We start from the raw sequence: 21,557 nt of genomic DNA, 5'->3' as shown, positions 1-21,557 counted from the left end.
GCTATAAACAGTTTCGTATAAAAAAACTAGGAGTTATTCCCCAACTAAAAATAGACATGGAGGGAAGTCCCTTTTTATCAACATAATGAAAAAAGTATCATGTTTTTTGTATTTGGTTGTAAAGATATGTTAATTAACTTCAATTAAAGCAGGTTGAATGATTAAAATAATTTAAAAAATTAGATTAAATATACATGTTTTGAGGGGAGACAACACTGTAAACAGTCTGTATTTTTGGGCAGTGAAAATTGAAAACTTAGTTGCAGCCACTGAAGCTCTTTTCGGAGTAGGCGAACGTATCCTGAAGCATGAATTTTTTGAAAGACCAGGTAAAAATCTATGAAATTCATACAATTTTGATTATGAAAAATGTACAGGTATCATGTCTTCAGGGATGTGCACATGACCTGATTTCAGGTTTTTTAAGCTTAAATTAGGCAATGTTTTTCCCAGTTTCTCTGGATAAAACTTTTTTATACTATTAAAAGTACACTTATTTTATTCCATTATAATCTAGAGAACATTCTGATTCCAGTGATATCTAGTTTTATACAAGTATCTTTATTAGTCAGTCCACCACTAAGGGTCACTTATACATAGTCCCTCAAAATATGACGTCATAGAAAAAACTGTTGATTGCACCCTGTGACCTACCGAATTAGACTATTTACCGGATTTGTTATCACATAAGCAACACGATGGATGCCACATGTGGAGCAGGATCTGCTTACCCTTCCGGAGCACCTGAGATCACCCCTAGTTTTTTGGTTGGGTTCGTGTTCCTTAGTTTTCTATGTAATGTCATGTGTGCTGTTGTTTGTTTGTCATTTTTTTCATTTTTAGCCATGGCGTTGTCAGTTTGTTTTAGATTTGTGAGTTTGACTGTCCCTTTGGTACCTTTCGTCCCTCTCTTCTAGTATTATCCCCAGTTTTGATTCAATGAGTAAAGACAACAAATTTGATTTTGTATTTTCTTTTGAAGAATGTGATATTTTACTTATCATTGTTATCAATTCAAATATTCATTGTCATATAAACTCTGAACAATAAGTTTGTGACAAATAATATAAACATACACAAAATACATTTAACAAACAAAACCATAAAAACAAAAAAAAAAGCAAAAAAGCAAAACAATGATCTATCTATATGATGTATAAAATTATTTTATAATATAATTAAATATATAATGAGAGAACCAATTATAATGCTAATATGTGAATTTTGTGTGATTGATGGTTTAAAGGGGCACTAGCTACGAGATATATAAAAAATCTAAAGTTTGATTTTTGTTTGTTCAATCAATAATGAAAGTGAAATAGTGAAATAACAATTCGTTTTTTGCAGCCGAAAAGGTTCAATTTTGTCAAATTATGCTAAGAAACATTGATAATTAGTTATTCACTTGCAAGTGAATGAGTCGACCTCTTTAAATCCGTATTCATGTGAACTTCAATTTAACCCCTAGCTAGAGATTGACAACGCATGCATTGTACGTGTACTGGTTATTTAAAGAAAAAGAATGTCAACAATGAAAGTGAAACTACGGTAAATCATTTGATTACTAATTTGATGCACATAAAATCATTCTTATACAGTTAAAAGCAATGAGAAACATCTATTTTTAATCTATAGAATAAAATCAAACAGACCTATAAAAATCCAATTGCACGTGTTGGTTTACTCTATTCATATCTTTATTCATGTTTACATCGCTTATATGGTCATTTAAGGTCAAATCGATAGTTAATGAGATGGCGTCTGGACTAAAATACACACGAAACGAACCTATATATTATCTACCTCATGCTCTGTTATAAACTGTTTATTTTAGACTTTTGATAGTTTGGATAAATGTTTCACGTTGTTATAAATCAACTATGAGAATTTGAGTCAAATCGGTGACCATGAATTTGACAGCTAGTGCCCCTTTAAAAGAATATTAAGCTTCTCAATGTTCAACATTAGTATTTATCAAACTGCTAGATATCCAAAGAATTTTTTCGAGAAAGTGACTGTGTGGTTCACATTTTTTGAAATTTTTATATTTTTGTCAAACTTATTTTGTAATAAATTTTATGAAAATTAATGAGCCAAATTAAGTTTAGTCAAGGTGTTTGGTATCACCTTAATATTAGAAGTTTTTAATTTTTAAGTTTAGTTAAATGCGATTTTTTTTAAATTTACAAATGGATAGGATAATTAAGTACTTGAAAAAATACCCCCAAAGCAGTGCAGACGTGTATGATTTTAAATATACTTTATATATATTTACTTAAATGTATTTTCCGATTGAATGCATTGAATTCAACGACCTCGGAATAATACGTATCCTGTTACTTAAGAAAAACGGTCACGCATACAATGGAAAATTTATTATAAAAATACAGGTATGATGTTATTATTTTCATAATAAGTAATACATATTTTATCAAAAACCATACGATTATTTAAAGGTTTTTTTTATCATAGTAAAAAACGTGTATCTAACTACAAAATTAAATTTTTCTATCAGCAAGCTGTGAAATTGTTTGGCTACTTTCGCTTTTGAACTTAAGACATGGCACTTGAGGTCACTTGTTATGTTGTGTGTTCAATAATGTCATAATTATGTTGTTGTTACATCTACATGTAAATGTAAAGCTTGTTGTTACATGTACATGTAATAATGTAATTCTTATTGTTACATGTACATTTATATGTACATGTAATAATGTAATGCTTGTTGTTATATGTACATGTAATAATGTAATACTTATTGCTATATGTAAAGTAATAATGTAATACTTATTGTTATATGTACATGTAATAATGTAATACTTATTGTTATATGTACATGAAATAATGTAATGCTTACTGTTATATGTACGTGTAATAATGTAATACTTATTGCTATATGTACATTTAATAAAGTAATATTTGTTGTTATATGTACATGTAATAATGTAATACTTATTGTTATATGTACATGTAAGAATGTAATACTTATTGTTATGTGTACATGTAATAATGTAATACTTATTGTTATATGTACAAGTAATAATGTAATACTTATTATTATATGTACATGTAATAATGTAATACTTATTATTATATGTACAAGTAATAATGTAATACTTATTATTATATGTACAAGTAATAATGTAATACTTATTACTTATTGTTATATCTACATGTAATAATGTAATACTTATTATTATATGTACAAGTAATAATGTAATACTTATTACTTATTGTTATATCTACATGTAATAATGTAATACTTATTGTTATATGTACAAGTAATAATAAATGTAATATTTATTGTTATATGTACATGTAATAATGTAATACTTATTGTTATATGTACATGTAATAATGTAATGCTTGTTGTTATATGTACATGTAATAATGTAATGCTTGTTGTTATATGTACATGTAATAATGTAATACTAATTGTTATATGTACATGTAATAATGTAATACTTATTGTTATATGTACATGTAATAATGTAATGCTTGTTGTTATATGTACATGTAATAATGTAATACTAATTGTTATATGTACATGTAATAATGTAATACTTATTGTTATATGTACATGTAATAATGTAATGCTTGTTGTTATATGTACATGTAATAATGTAATACTTATTGTTATATGTACAAGTAATAATGTAATACTTATTGTTATATGTACATGTAATAATGTAATGCTTGTTGTTATATGTACATGTAATAATGTAATACTAATTGTTATATGTACATGTAATAATGTAATGCTTGTTGTAACGTGTACATGTAATAATGTAATGCTTGTTGTAACGTGTACATGTAATAATGTAATACTAATTGTTATATGTACTTGTAATAATGTAATGCTTGTTGTTATATGTGTATGTACAATGTACATGTGATTGTAATTCTAGTTGTTAGATGTACATGTAATAATGTAATGCTTTTAGTTACATGTACAAATGTACGTGTATTTGTAATTGCTATCATGCATTTCATTCTCTTTGTGTTTAGAAGAGTATGTCATTCTAAAATTTCAATGCAGAATAAGTGATAGATTTTTGTTTATTAGCGTTCAGTGGCAAATATAGCATGCATATTCAGGACGAAACAAGTGGACAATAATTATACAAAATAAGGTCAATTTCAGAAAAATATATATTAGACAATAATTATACAAAATAAGGTCAATTTCAGAAAAATATATATTTTATGTATAAGGCTGAGAAACTTGGGAAAGGCGAGGTTCTACCATGCACTTTCCCAGTTTTGTGCCGAATACTGCAACTCAATTTATTATATTGATAGCTTTTTAAATCGTAATACAAATGTCAAACTAATTTTCATCCCTTAATGAACCCCTGATTGTGGAGAAAGTGTTCCACGATAAAATTGACATTGCACAAAATATAGCTGTGTTACTATATTGATGAAAAAAAAAACCAACTAGTTGCAGTATAAATAAAATATGTCGGTTATGTAATAGAAACAGTCCTTGAGAAAGGTAGCAGGAACCCTTAATATAAAATAATGTTACATGGGAAAGGGACATCACATGCTTCTTACAATATCCACATTACATTTGTCTTACAACGAGCCACTGTTGGACTTGAATGTCCACATTAAATTTGTCTTACAACGAGCCACCGTTAGACTTTAATGTCCACATTAAATTTGTCTTATAACGAGCCACCGTTGGACTTTAATGTCCACATTAAATTTGTCTCACAACGAGCCACCATCTGCCTATATCTAGAGTTTTACGGATTAACCAATAAATGTTATTTAAATCAAATTTGACATAACATGGTATTGTATCTCTTATTTTCAGATACATTATTTACTATACATTGTATATTGATAAAAAAAATTCTGTAAACTTGGTTTCGCACCATCAAAAGTTTATTATACATAGTGTTCACATAAAGCAGGATCTGATGGTACCGCGGCGCCAAATCTATCTTATAATAATATATATTTTCCTGGCTTTATAGATTTTCAATGTAGAGTCCTGTCCCGGACTAACACATACACTAGCAATTTACCTTTTCGCTATTTGTCCACCACTACTGGACATTACAAAGTTTCCCATAAAATGTGGAGGTTACAATTGAAACTATTTTACGCCACAATGTAAAAATAGTTGTTGTATGACGTCAAAACAATCAAGAGGTACCAGGTCCGAGACCACAATTATTTCGTAGTGCATTTCTTTTAGAACATAAATGAAAATGAAAAAAAATCCCACCTGCGCTTTCTCAAAGAAACTTTTACAGTGTGTTGTACTGCTTTTAGAACAATTTATATCAAAATTATAGAAAACTTCATCGGTTGTAACTCAAAATATGGACAATTTTATGTTTAGGGCGTCTTGAAATCTTTTGACAGCTTCCGAAGTGCTCATCTTAAACCTTTTTCAGCTGTTTTCCTTTAAATTTTGGACCCACATTTTATTACAGTGTAATTTCACCCCCCTACTTGCAATTTGAGGCATTACACATGGAGAAAATAAATTTGGAAGGGGTATAAAAATTAATGGCAAATAACCCACTGTCAACACTAGGGACTATATTTGTCAAGGGACGACAATGGTGGTCTCGGACCACCATTTATCTGGGCGGCTCCATTTGAGCTATCACTCTCGTTTAAGCATAGTGCTAAGAGTCAAATGGGAGGGGAGAATTCTGGAACGTTTTTTTTTTTTTAATTCCCTGTCTTTATAAATTACTGTTGACATATACTTTAATTCGATGTTGCATAATCTAATGCATTGTGGGTAATATATTCGAAAGTTTAGACTAAATCGTCATAAACAAAGGAAATTCAACGATGACGACACGTTATTTTAATTTTGTTGTACCAACAATAAAATTACCCATATTCCATTAAATTCTGATTCAGCTAATTGAATAAACTTATATCAAATCTTTTTAAATGAGACTAATTTCCTTATTAGCTCACCTGGCCAGTAGGTTTGTTAACTTTTACAAAAATCTTCTCCTCTGAAACAACTAGGCCAATTTTTACTAAACTTGGCCACAATCATCATTGGGATATCTAGTTCAAAACATGTGTCCGGTGACCCGGTCAGTCAACCAAGATGGCCACCATGGCTCAAAATAGAACATATGGGTAAAATGTAGAAACTCTGAAACCAAAGCATTTAGAGCAAATCTGACATGGGGTAAACTTGTGTATTAAGTCAAGATCTATCTGTCCTAAAATTTTTAGATGAATCGGACAACTGGTTGTTGGGTTGCTGCCCCTGAATTGGTAATTTTCTGGAATTTTTTTAGCTTGAATATTATTATAGATAGAGATAAACTGCAATCAGCAATAATGTACAGCAAAGTTAGACCTACAAATAAGTTATGATGAGCAAAATGGTCAATTGACCCCTTAAGGAGTTATTGTCCTTTATCATGTTTATAGTCAATTTTTAATAATTTTTGATAATTTTGTAAATTTTAGTAAATTTTACAAAATGTTTTTTTATCTGTAAATACTGGACAAAATGCATTGTAGATAGATAAATTGTTAATAGCAAGAATGTCCAGTAAAATAATATCTACAATCACATCAACATCACCAAAACACAACTTTGTCACGAATCCATCTGTGTCTTTTGTTTAATATGCACATAGACCAAGGTGGGCGACACAGGCTCTTTAGAGCCTCTAGTTTTTAATTTATGCAAATACCCCTTTCTAAAAATTTTAAAATCGTCAAAAAAAATTTCAAATCTATCAACGGAATAACACAATAATTAGTTCAAGCCTTTTTCAAAAAGCAGACACCATAATCTATGTTTTGTTTATTATTCTTTTATATCTAAAGACCGCACCCTGCACTACTTGGATATCATAGAATAAAATATTTAAAAAACAAAACCGTTTCCAGTTCCTTAATTGAAAACTTCTAGTAACTATTATCATAATATTTAGATAAATAGAGTCCCCTGCTTCTGCCTCGCCCCTAACCATTATGTCACGTTTTATATTTCCATTTTTTAAACGATACTGTATGATATGATCTTTAATCACTGCCATCTTTATAGATTTAGGTCCAGTTTGAGGGAGGATGGGGTGGTGATGGTGGTGGTGGGAGGGGGTTGGGAATGGGGATGAATTTTAGTTGATGCGTTTGATCTTTCAAATAGCATTGTAATTTTAAAGTCCTCATCTGTTTTAAACTATTTTTAGTTTTTATGATTAAACAAGTCGTGAATCTTTACTTTTCCTTCGCGTTGATAATAAATCTAGAATAATCATATTTAATGATTACACGATATCTGTATGTATACAAACGGTAGGTGTTGAGATGTCAAAAATCAAATTGCCCAGCTAGGAATAGAATCAAACAAATATTCCGTCCAGAAACCCTTCCATCCCCCCCCCCCAAAAAAAATGAATTGATCGCCAATGCAGCACTTATGCATGCGTAGTAGCAACCATAGTTTCATTATTTGGATACAATTTTTCAGAATGATGTCCAGAACATTTTGTTTAAAAACTATACACAGACTTAAAATAATAAATGTAGAAAATAACGAGAATGTAATTCGTATAAGATTTTAGATTTGTTTGAAATAATGATAATGATGAATATCGTATAGCATGAACGATTGTTCACTTTTAAATGTTTTCTTCAGCTGAATGTATGAACAAGGAAAAAATATACCTTACTACGCATTATGTAAAATAATGTATTACATTAGGTCAATTACAATGTATATTATGTTTTATATTTTAAAGGAAAACTTTATTTTTTTATACTTAAGTTTTCATATTTACAAACAAATCCCTTGCAGTGCAACGTTAAACTGCAAATCTCATTTCTACAGAAAGAAATCATTTTGAAGAATCGACGTGGAAAATACGTATTATGTAAAATAATATGTTACATTAGGTAAATTACATTGACTTTATGTATATTATGTTTCAAATAAGGAAAACTTATTTTTTTCATACTTAAGTTTTTATATTTACAAACAAATTCCTTGCAGTGCAACTTTAAACTCATTTCTAAAGAAAGGAAATATTTGAAGAATCGGAGTGGAAAAAACATGAAATATTTCTAATAATACTGAACAAAAAAATATTTTGATTTTAGGACGGGTTCAAGATTCACATAATGTGAAGACAATAGTAAAATTCGATTTAACATTGGCGCCAAAATGAAGTTTTTAGTGTTGATGACCTTTTTTCACACCGCCATTGGCGAAGATGAAATTTTGAATGGACAACAGTTATCAAACAGATTAAAAGAAATAAAGAGAGGCGTTGGCGTCGATCATATGCAGGTAGTATAATTGAATGTACTTCATATGCACGACGTAAATTTCTACATGTAAATAAACTTTTCCCTTTTTACGGATAAGTTGTTTACCGTGCCTATAAATTAAGAAATGATCCTGGCAAACTTATTGATCCTTTCAATAAACTTATTCTGAATGGTAACTAATTCAATACTGTAATTGAAACTGAATATTCTTCTAATTTGTATTATTAATGATTTTGTTATCAGTTAATTAAAATCAAAATAAATATAATTGATTAATACATATATGTATATGCTTGGCTCTACAATTGGTAAATACCTGTTTCTTGACACTGTAAATGGTCATGTTTTTGTTATTGATTCTTTGATCCATTATGTTAATAACTCAGTCTTAGATGCATGATTTTTTTATTAACTGTTATTGACTTTTTGTCAATCTTGAGTTAATAAAAAAAAAAGAAAATGTGGTATGATTGCAATGAGATAATTCTCTACAAGAGACCAAATGACAAAACTTAATAAATATAGGCTACAATAAGTTTATCAACTGATTTGTATAGTTTGTTCGTTATAAGTTGTACTGTTACACCGATGTCCCAGGTTAAGCAATAATTGGGCGCCAACTAACTTTTTGTACCCCACCATATTCGATTTATTGTATGTGACTGTCCAAAGACAAGAGCTTGTAACTCAGTGGTTGTCGTTTGTACATACATGTATGTAGCTTTGTTGCAATTTTCCTTTTTTCATTATTTGTACATGCATTAGGCCATTATATTTTCGTTTGAATTTTATAACTCACTGTGCGGTAGGTAATTTCTCATAGATGAAGGCCATATGGTGACCTAAACTTGTTTATTTGTGTGTCGTTTGGCTTCTTGTGAAGATTTGTCTCATTAGAAATAATACCCCCCTGTCATAATAATATGTAAACACACAGAATAATGGGAATTATAAACCTACTATTCGTGTCTTCACGAAATTGAATAAGGATCAGGACAAAAGATGAAATACTTTGACATATAAATTCAACTTTCATTCCTATGAAAATTTTCCTTGTGTCAACACAGTTTCAAAAGATCCTTTCATCAGGTATAATTATAGGAGACACATATTTAAAGTTTTAATTCCTTTTGTCGTGAACGATTTGTTTAATATAATATAGTCAAAATAACAGACAAACTTTAATTGTTAGTTTAATTATATAGCAGGAAAATAATTTGGGACACAAAGCAAATTTAACCACAACATTTTTTCGACCTAAAAGTATTTGTCACTTTTGTTGTGCCGACTACATCCTAATCAATACATACTAAAATTCAATTTGGCAAATTAAAATATTATATCTTAGACAGTAACTATATTAAAGATCGGCGAAAGATACATGTGTAGCAGAGGGTGATTCAAACTCATACGTCGAAAATAAACTAATAACGCAATGGCTAAAACAAAAAAAAAGAAAAACATAAAGTACACAAAACACGACACAGAAAACTAAAAACTGAGCAACAGGAACCACAACAAAAAATTAGGTGATTTCAGCTACTTCAGAAGGGTAAGCACATCTTGCTCTTTATATATAACAATTAGATATACACTGTGTAAATGTTGGAATCGATAATTTGCTACATAAACATATACCCCCCTTTTTGTTAGTTACCAATTCATGATAAAACTAAATTAGAAAATGGACTACTTAAATAACAATGTAAAAAGTCCATACAGATTGTTCGAAATAGTTTCAACAGCATAGATTACAGAGTCGGGAAATATCAACTAATTCATTTAAAAAAAGTACTAATAATTGAGACGATTATGTAATGCCGGCGTCACACATTGACGTATAGACCGGGGTGCACCAAACGTACAGTGTAAACTGACAAAGTCGGTATAGTTACGTTAGTTGCACACCAGAGGAACGCTAAGCAATCATTAAACGCGCGTTGCATAAGTTTGAAGTACGTCGAAATACAAAGGTATACGCTTAGTGAACGCTACAACTCGAGGAAATTTTTATGCAGCTTAAACCATTTCATCCAGCTTAAGCACGTGTCTGTACGCGACACGCACGTTATACATACGCTTCAAGCGCGTTTAACGAGTTACAGATAAATGTGAGACAAGTTTAGGGCACGTTGTATACGCTTCGAGATCGTTCGACTAAAACGTATACGGGTGTGTTTGTTACTGGATGTGTTTATAATAGAACGTCCAAGATACGACCGGAACGCGTCTCAAATACGTTCAAGAAACTTTTTTCCTTCGTAGCGTACGTTCCATCTACGTTAGACAAACGCCAGGCATACGCAACCATACGTTTCTTGAACGCCCGATAAACGCTTAGGTACGCTTCTCTTACGCCCAATACACACTTAAAGCTCGTTGTGCACACGTTACAGATATGATTGACAGGTTGAATGCATCCAAAATTACAAGCGAATTGGCAGCGTACATGATTTTTTAACACGCCCGGGCTACGTCATGAGACACATTTTTCAATGTGAGACAGATAATGTGAGACATTTTTTTTTTTAAATTATTAGCTGCTTTCTAATGTATACTGCCGTTTGTGTGTGGTCTTCTAATTTGTATCCCAAAACAGTCGGCAGGAATTGGGATTGAGATTTGCTGCCTAACATCGCAGCTCCTACGAATCTGCTTGATTCCAATCATTTAATTTTAAAGTTTATCCTACACTTTGTCACGTCATTTCTTGTAGGAAGTTTACAATAACATTACCTTTAACCCGAAGACAGACGACGGAAATATATTACTTCAAAAAGTAAGTATAACTATAATATATGTATTATTATTTCTCTTTAAGTTCGACGTCTTTATTCAGCTATGATCAATTCCTTATGATTAAATTAAGAATGAAATGGGGAATGTGTCAAAGAGACAATGACCCCACTAAAGTACAAACAACTGCCGAAGGCCATCAAAAAATGGGTCTTCAATGCAGCGAGAAACTCCGTACCCAGAGGAGTCAATACGTCAACTTACCAATATTAAATAGTCAGGGTCTCCATATGTTAGCTTTTAAACTAATGATATTCCTAGAAAAATATAGGAGATAAGATGATTATTTTGATATAAGGTCAATAACAGGAAAATGTTGACAGTTTGTATGAAGCTAAGAAAATAATGAAGGGCAAGGTTATTAGATTTTTCGTGCCTGAGTTGATATCTTTGTTCTACTGCAGCCAAAATCTGCCTCAACTATAGTTCTGAAAATGTTAACACAAACGTATTTTCCATTCCCAAACGAACATTGACGAAAAGTGACGCGAAATGAAATCAACGCTGCACGAAGTATATATACCTTAGTGACTTTATTATGCAGAAGAAAACAACAGGAAATATCCGAGATGCAGTACAAACACATTTTTATTATAATATAGTAATACAGTGTAATCTGGCTAAACAGAATTCTGCATAAACCGAAAAACCTGTCTAAACCAAACAGGTTCGTAAGCACCGTCATAACAAATTATGTGCGTTGTGAACCTGATAAAACCGAACAAAATCCTAAGTCCCGATGAGGTTCGGTTTAAATAGGTTTCACTGTATATGTTTTTATCACCTTGATCAAGGACATATTTGTGGTTTTTTTGTAGTATAATGGTTAAATACACTGCAGCACTCTATGATATTATTTTCTATTATTTGTCTATTAAACCTACACGCACTATTTAAGATGGTTTGGATAAGGGGGTATTTCATTTCTGTATTCTGAACGTTTTCCGCTTGTCATTCTTTGTCTTTAACAAAAAATGACTGTTCTGTATTTAAAAAGTAAAATTACAAAAATACTGAACTCCAAGGAAAATTCAAAAGGAAAGTCCATAATCAAATGGCAAAATCAAAAGTTCAAACACATCAAAAGAATGAATAACAACTGTCATGTTCCTGACTTGGTACAGGCATTTTATAATGTAGAACATGGTGGATTGAACCTGGTTTTATAGCTAGCTAAACCTCCCACTATCTGCACATTGCTTGTTTTCTGTAATCGGTACATCCCATTATTCTCTTCTTTGTTGCTTTTTCTGTCAATTGGTCTCTATTCTTTAATTTTTTTACCCATCATTCTCTATTTTATTTTGGTAAATTATTCCCTTTTCTTAATTTCGTTTACCCATTATTTTTTTATATTTTTCGTATTATCTGCAAGTGAAATTGAAAATCATTTCGGTTTAAACAAAGTACTTTTTACATTTATATTTAGATACGTTCAAGTATATCCTCGAGTTTGAGTGAACTAAAAAAAAGCTTGGACATAGTCGCTGAAAAAGTCCTTGATAAGGAAAATTCGTTCTCCAAAACATCGTCTTTACCTCCATGTTGTCGGAGCAGTCCTTCCTATCAATATGATCCAAAGTTCAGAAAGGAGGTATTTATATACTTTAAACTTTACACAGACAGTCAATGACCTAATATGGTATATATACGGTCAGTAAACAGAGACTGACTTGGGAAAACAGGAGGCCAGGGCCTTAAATAATTTAGTTACAAATACGGCATAATCATGCTTCTACAGTATCAAACACCTTTCGTTGGATTTTTTTATGGCGCATGTTTTTCAAAATCCTGGATCCGCATTTGGTGAAGAGACGAGAAAGATATCAAATAGTCATTCACTCACAAATTGAAAACAAACTGACCTTGCCATGTAAACAAAATAATGAAAAGACCATCAGACACACAACAGTACCCAAAATGTCCAACGTTGATTAATGATATATTGTGGATTAACATTCATTTTGTCCCAATAAGTTGAGTTTATTGATTGTTGCGTGCTTAACAACCATTTGCAATATTTCATGCATTGTCAGAAGGAGAATTTGTAGGGGTTGAAAAACATGTAAAATCACAAAAATACTGAACCCCGAAGATAATTCAATCGTAAAATCCCTAATCAAATGGCAAAATAAAATGACAAACCACATCAAACTAATGGACAACAACTGTCATATTCCTGACTTGGTACAGGAATTTTCAAATGTAGAAACTGGTTTTATAGCGCTAAACCTCTCACTTATATGACAGTTGCATTACCTTCCGTTATATTTATAACGATGCGTGAACAAAACTGACAGAATAATTAAAAGTTAAAATATGGGTACAGCAGTCATCACTGTGTTACAATCTCAAAACAAACAATCATTTACAAAAAAGCACTAAAGCATCTATAAAATTGAAAAAAACACATTCATTGACCGGGATTATGGCCTGGAAATTTAAAATACAGTTAAAGGATAAGGGTAAATTTGAAAGGGACATACATTGTTGCCTTTTAGCAGTATGAAACTCTGTAAAAGTGGTTGCAGTTAATGTACAGCGCGCACTCTTTCTATATAAGATTGAACATCCCCAGGAAGTTCCAATCGGACGTATACGTAGCTACTTGTTTATAATCAAACTCGTCAATTCAACTTTGGAATACTCTAAACGGTATATTTTTGGTAACAAAAATGCACAATTGATGTCTAGTTGATATTTCATATTCAGTATACATTCTTTAATCTATTTACTTATGTCTCGTTCACACGTACCTTCAATTCGAATTGAATTCAAATCGAATGCGAATCGAATTCGCTAATCGCGTTCACACACTCTTCTTTTATAATTCGAATTGATTCGAATTGGCTAATTCGAATTACATAATTCGCATTAGAAATACGTTTTCGTTAATCCGAATAAAAAGTTAACGTCGTTAGGACAGTAAAGCGAATTTGAAGCGCATACTAAATCGAATTAGAATTGACGTTAGGACGTTAAAGGTTTCGAATGAGAATTAAACTAATTCGAATTAGTTAATTTGAATCGAATTCGAATTACGTGTGAACTCAGCAATAAATATAACACTACGTGGAAAACTAAATAAAAATTGCATTAAACTACCGAATGTTTTAAGTGAAGATCCGGGTAGCTTAAAATATAATACACTCAGGTAATAAAGTGAAGTCGTTAACTTTAATCTGATATAACATTTGAGTTTCAAATATACATAAGAAATGAGATTGAGACTTTCTTTTTATAACTCGGATTTTTGAAGGTGATTTAAAGTATCACGGGAATCCCCTTAATTTTTTTTAATTCAGATAAATGTTAAATAACATATTAAACGTTAAGACGCAAATTATTTCTTTAATTTCTAAAGTTTAATAATATTTACTGAACTATGTCAATAAAGCAACACAATTGAGAGCTGTTTTTCATATAGACCTTTAACTATCATCGAAAAGAAAACATCTGAACTTTGTGAAATGATAATTGCCGTTTACACTGTAAGGAATTGAAAGTACTATGAGCGATAAGCATTTAATTAAAAATAAACAGTTCAAGGATAGCAAATACTTATTTTATTGAGAAATGATTTTTGGGGGGTGTAAAAGCGACCAAGGATATTTCTTCCGCGCGTCATACTAAAAATGATTCACGATCAAAACTTTTATATCCCGATAAAATTACAAACAAACTTTTTTTGTCCATCTGATGAGTTAAGCCTTTTTCAACTGATTTTTATAGATCGTTCTTATGTTGTACTGTTATACCACTGTCCCAGGTTAGGGGGAGGGTTGGGATCCCGCTAACATGTTTAACCCCGCCACATTATTTATGTATGTGCCTGTCCCAAATCAGGAGCCTGTAATTCAGTGGTTGTCGTTTGTTTATGTGTTACATATTTGTTTTTCGTTCATTTATTTTACATAAATAAGGCGGTTAGTTTTCTTGTTTGAATTGTTTTACATTGTCTTATCGGGGCTTATTATACAGACCTTCTAAAATTCAAACTGACCACACGCACGATACACGCACGCACGATACACGCACGGTGAATGCACGATACACGCACGGTACACGCACGATACACGATACACGCACGATGAGCGATGAGCGTTACACGGAGGATTAACGCAAAATGAATGATGAATGATGAACGCACGATACACGCACGATGCACGATGAATGATAAATACACGATACACGCACGATACACGCACGCACGATACACGCACGTTGAATGATTCATTGACGAATGAACAACGAACGCTTTTTACACGATTCTCAAAGCTATTTTATTTAGAATAGTATTTAAAATTGATATGCATTTTCATTAAAGGCAATACTTGTAGCTGTTTTGCCGATACCAGCATAATAGATAATATGCTATTTTACCAGCTCAGATTCAAATAACTTAATTAAAGTAGGCTATATTATAGGCACCGGAAATATTTGTGAACTTGGGCAGAAGCTCCTAACAATCAAAATATAGTGTCTTGATTTTGTTCAGCCTGAGAGTTCAAGTTTACGGCAAACGAAGGCGAGACATTGTCACGGTTCCGCGAGAGCCTTACTAATTTTATTTCATACAGTTAAAAATCTAAATTTTATTTTATGCATACAATGTCCGACGCATTATATCTACAGAGTGTGACTGGTTCTAGAAATTATTTCAACTACATGTTTGATATAATTGATTGCAATAAATGAATGATCTATGTATTTTCATTTTAAAAAAAACCCAGCTTAACAATTTTCTATATGTTTTCATTAAATCATAAACCGATGCATATTAAATGATTTTTTAAAAATTTAAAAATATATTTTTATGGTAAATATATCTAAATGTCTGGGTTATTTTCTTCTCCAAATAATTATTTTTTTTCATTTTTTAAGGTAATAGTGTTATCAGTTATGTAATTTGACACGTGTCTTATAGTTCAGTGATTTTCGGAAAAATGAACGAAAACCGGCACAGGCATTGTTCAATTATTATTTGTGATCTTTTATTGATTAAATTTGAATATATGTATTAAAATATCAATCTTGATCTAGATAAGAAATTGGTTTACATTGCACATCACTCTTTTAGCCCTTAGTAGCATATTATAACATATTAGTGCACTAAGAAGTCCTTAGTCGTGTTTAGACGCACCATTTTCTGCTCTTTGGTTGGATTGTTGTCTCTTTGACACATTCTCCATTTCAATCCTCCATTTTATTCAATTAGTTGTGATTCTCTTTATCTCTCTGTTTGATGTTTTTGCAGACAAAAACAATTCGCAGAATTAATCTAAAATAGCATTAAACTCTTTCTTCTAAAAACTTTTAGCATTTAACATTTTTTTCGGGATTTAACCATTAGCTTAAGAGCATATGTTCCTTCTTTTTAGGAATTTGGCTTGATACCGTATGGAGATTTTTGTTCCAACTATTATGAAGAAATTAACGATTTTTTTAACTAGATAAATATTCAACAAAAATATTGTTTTTTCTAAATCAATTATTAACAAAGAATTGTTACACAAATGTAGTAAGAACCCAATTTTGTAACAAAGATATTTCTTATCTCTTTACCGAAATCTGCATATCTTTATATTTTGAAACATAAAATGTTAAGGGTGTCTGCTCAAAGGACAGAAATGTCAAAGAAACCGAAATATTAAGTAAATGTCGAATAATTCAAACCCATTTGTCTTTTAAATTAAGCACATGAAGATATATCTTTTAGCGCATATACACATGTACAAATTGATTTTGTAAAAAATCACTGTCGGTCTAAAACTGTATCGCATGCCCATAAATGTCCTAAAGCTTTAAATGTCAGATCATGAGGTCTGAATGGGGAGTCATTATTTCTGTATTCTATAATTTTAGGCAATTTGTTTTATAATTCGTTTTACCTTTTGTCGATCATTCTTTATTCCATATATTCTAGTACCTCATCATTTTCTTTTCTATTTGTCTGGTTATTTTTTGTATTCTTTATTTTTTGTCTATTTTCTTCTATAAACCCCCATTCACACCCTCATGTATAATGGAAGACGATGAACATTTTGGTATACATACCACCCGTTGTCACTTTCACCTGACATACAAATCACATATTGTTATTACGGCCCGTTATTTCCACCTGGACACAGGACTTATATAATATATATATTACGTAATAATAACGGATATAGTAAATTCAGTAGAATATAACATGTATCAACGCACTGACTCCTTAAATGTATTTTGTACTGACAATTGTAAATAGTATTTTTAGTTATTTTAAAACTAAGAATGAAAATCGAGAATATGTCAAAGAGATAAAAACCCGTAAAGAACAATTGACAGCCGAAGGCCACCAGTTATATTTGCTAATGTTTTAGTTTCGAATAAGGCAAAAGCCATTGTATTTTCAGAAAATCTCTAAACGGATAATGAGAATTTAGCGACCTTGACTTGCTAACAGCCCTAGCACTGTACATGTCTCTAAATATTGCCGAATTTAAGAGCCTATATCAATTAAGGGATATGCTACCTAGCTTTTGGTGTTTACAAAAATATCCATTTCAGAACCAAATTGTGACTTCTTTATATTTATACCAAAATTGAGTTCAAGGCAGTATTTTGTCGAAGAGAACTATTACCCAAAGTGCAACATGCGAGAAGAAGTTTCATTTCCTTTATTGTTTTTAGTGATGTGACTAATATTTCGAGGTTACGTCACGGAAATATATCTTCAATGAAAAGGTACAACTGGGTGCATCCCTAAAAAACAATTTAAAAAAAATCTAAATATATAAAATGACGGGTATTCGTCAATCAGACAGCAATCCAACATATGAACATAAACTCAAGAAAGTTACCTGACATCTAGAATAAGAGGTACATAAGCATACATGTACCCCGCGCTGGTATCAACTTACTGAGTTGTGAGTAAAATTCAATATACATGTAGGACTGTCAAACGGGAAATACACAAAGATTTGGTTTTATACGTACGATTGAGTATCATTCCCTAAATACATACGGGTCCACAAACTATTCTTACGATTATATAATGGTAAATGAGGATCTCATTAGAGGAACAAATTAAGTAACGATACATGTAGAAGCAAGAATAATTTATACTTGCAAAACATCAAATAGGACGATCTCTCAATAAGAACGCAGCAAGTTGAACTTTAACATCCATAGGCAATAACACTGTAGTAAATGCTTTATATACGGACATTGAAACAAATATACTGCTCATAATAATTGCACATATGTAGACTTTAATTAAGGTATCCCGCGTTTTATAAACCATCGCACTCCATTGCGCCAAAGTCTACTGGTCTGCGCCGAAGTGTGCTGAGTTACTATTTCATTATTCAACCCAATGTATTAATACCGTTTTGAGCTATAAAACAAAGACAACCCTTTATAGATCTTTATACTAGTCAAAAATTGCTTGGTCTTGATAGATGCATACGAAACTTCAATTAATTGTTTGTATTTTTCAATCTATTATATCCGATAAAAATGAACAAAAAATGGATAAAAACTACCGATTTTTCTATGAAACAAAATTTGTCCTTAATGGAGTCTTTGTCATTTGGATTCATAAAGGACAAAAAAATCTCCTCAGTAACAGAACAAAAAACACCCCATGGTAAAAAAAAAAACACGGGTGCGTCTAAAGGAGTCCTTAGTGCACTAAGAACTTATAACATGCCACTAAGGACTAGATGGGATTATGTTACATGTAATTTCTTTTCATATTATGGTATATATCGATATTTGATGCATAAATTTCAAATTTTATAGAAAAATAATAATAAATAAACAAGATATTCAACATTATCAAGACACGTGCCTGTTTTTCTTTGATATGCCGAAAATAAATGAACCGTCTTACACGTGTCAAATTACATAACTGATTACACGGGAATCCTCCTATCTGATGTCTTTAACGTTTAATCGACAAGATCGGTAAAGTTGGATACTGATAAATGAATAGTTGTTGGAAAAAAATTTCAGAACGAAGAAGTATTTTCTCAAATGTATTTTGTAAATATTTCAAGTAAATAATAAATTTGTCAACAGAGTAATATATCTAATTTCGGTTTTTAAAAGACCGCATACACATTTTGCGTTCGTATATATTGGTATCACTTCGTCGTCGTCCGTCGTCAGCTTGACTTGTTCGTGGAGCGTTTTCAAATTCTGGTATTATAATACTTTATTGTTTCCAGTTAATCGCCATTTTGAATACGTGTTTGATAGATTTGCAAATGATACTTGTCCACACATGAACATGTTATAGCTGGTTATAAGGTTTCAATACATATGCGTACAATCGTTCTTTAAGTTTTTGAACATACGTGTTGAAGTTTTGATAACAAGAAAAAGATGTGGTATGATTGGGGATGAGACAACTCATCGCAAGAAATAAAATGACACAGAAGTTTTCACCATAAGTCACCCCACGGCCTTCAACAGTGAGTAATGAACATACCACAGTCATTCTTTCATAAATTATCTCATACAATATGTTAAACAGACAATTTGTTAAAAAAAATCGTAAAGGTTCTGCGAAACCCAGTGTCTCGCCTATTCTTTCTGTTAATCGCATGCTCAACAAAAATGAGGAAATATAAATCAATAAAATATTCCTGTTGATACTAGCTTTTGATTGAAAAAAGCTTCTGTCCAAGTTTGGTAAAAACCCGGGACAGTTTATGAATCTGATAAATGTTTAAAAAATTCTTGATACTATCTTATGATTATAAAGAAGCTTCTGTCCAAGTTTAATAGAAATCAAGGATAGTTTAAGAAAAGTTCATTAAAATTTCAAAAACTTTAACCACAGAGTGAATGTTTGTAGACGCCACTGACGCCGACGGAATGTAGGATCGCTTAGTCTCGCTTTTTCGACTAAAGTCGAAAACTCGACAAAAAAAAGATTTCTTTCTGACATACGGGCGCACTTCGCTTTTTTTTTTTATCCTCCGTCAATATTTTGACGGGACGTTTAATGGTATACCAATGTCTGGCGTCCGTCCGTCCGCATGTCGCACTGTAACTTGAGAACCGCTTATCCATTTCATGAAACTTAACATAGTTGTTTCTTATGATGGTTTTCGGATTTAACTCAAATTTTTAGTGAAACAATTTGTATATACACGTATCTTTGTCGGAATTCAAATAAAAACCAAAAACTTATAAATATATATATTCCTTTTGTCTTCGTATATCTAACATAAACATTTTAACAAACTGACCACACTCTTACTTATAAGTTGGCGCACATCAAAGTCGGTCGTGCTCCTATGGCAAACAATTTTGTTGGGAAAGAAATAAAACAACAGCAAAATTATTTTTCATTTTTATCAACACATTTAATTATAAATATTTGAAGCATAAATCTTTTCGATACAATTGTTTTAAATTACTTAAAATAAAAAAAAGATCGTCATTGTTTAATCAGTTGCTATGTTATTTGGCACGTGTCAATCGGTTCATTGATTTTCGGCATATCAAAGAAAACCCGGCACGTGTCTCAATAATGTCGAACATCTCGTTTAATTATGATTATTTTTCTGAAAATTTGAAATTTATGCATTAAATATCGATCTCTAACATGATATATAAAAATAATACATAAATAGCAAACCTTCTAGTCCTTAGTGGTATTGTATAGTCAAAGCCTTCGTGCACTAAGGACTCCTTAGCAGTGTTTAGACGTACCGGAAAAAAAAACATCCGTCATTCTTTGATAATCATAGAAGTATTGCAAGTAGTGAGACTTTAATAAAATATTGAATCTGAATCTAGAAGGTTAACAACTAGTCTGTTTCCCGGCCGTTATTGAAATTCTTGACCATACCTTAATATTTGTATATTCCGAAGGCATACTGAATGTTTTACGGAGGGGACCAACCTAGTCAGTAACAACGTACTATTGTGAATTATTTTTCCGGATAATGATCTTTTAGGTATACATTAAAAACGGTGTCATTGATAGGCAACCATGAACACATTGAAAAAGTAATCCGTGAATTGTTCCATGTTTATTCCATTCAAATAAAGACTTGTTATGATTTTATAAAAAAAAAAAAAAAAAAAGCAAAAAAAAACAAGATTATATCTTAAACTTGTAAATCCAATTTTAAGTTTTAAAAGTCCTTAATTTAAAATGATACATGATATATTTGCTTGATCTTATATATGTTTTATTAAAATAATGCCTTCAAATACATATAATGTTTATTTTTATTCAATTTTCCACAAAACATTTTAGCTTTGTTTAAAGGAAATTCAGAACAGAGAATTCAAACACTGTTGAAGAGAATATACATATTCATGTTAATTCGCCTCAGTTTAATTTGTTAATTCAAGTTTGACATTTAACATTTTAATCCGCAATCCACATTTACCCGACAATCTTGTATATTGTATTTTCTCAACGAAATAACATAACGTGCATGTGACCATCAGAAACTAAGACAAAAATGATATTTATA

At 31.1% G+C, this 21,557-nt stretch overlaps 1 protein-coding gene across 2 annotated transcripts in view; it reads left to right on the top strand.

The window, feature by feature from the left end:
* Positions 1-2,308: 2,308 nt before the first annotated feature.
* The window catches only part of LOC143076894 (VWFA and cache domain-containing protein 1-like), a 59,655-nt gene continuing 40,406 nt past the window's right edge, over positions 2,309-21,557 (top strand). The window contains exons 1-4 of one of the 2 annotated variants that reach the window (XM_076252780.1): positions 2,309-2,390; positions 8,107-8,296; positions 10,994-11,056; positions 12,503-12,667. In XM_076252780.1, the coding sequence (XP_076108895.1) occupies positions 8,171-8,296; positions 10,994-11,056; positions 12,503-12,667 (354 nt within the window). In that variant the 5' untranslated portion in view covers positions 2,309-2,390; positions 8,107-8,170. Of the gene's footprint in view, positions 2,391-7,877; positions 7,903-8,106; positions 8,297-10,993; positions 11,057-12,502; positions 12,668-21,557 lie in introns of those variants that run through there. The other variant, XM_076252781.1, reaches the window with a different exon arrangement.

Source organism: Mytilus galloprovincialis, chromosome 5 (genome assembly GCF_965363235.1).
Source record: "Mytilus galloprovincialis chromosome 5, xbMytGall1.hap1.1, whole genome shotgun sequence".
In the NCBI taxonomy this organism is placed as follows: Eukaryota; Metazoa; Mollusca; class Bivalvia; order Mytilida; family Mytilidae; genus Mytilus; species Mytilus galloprovincialis.
This window is presented reverse-complemented; position numbering and strand designations above follow the sequence as displayed.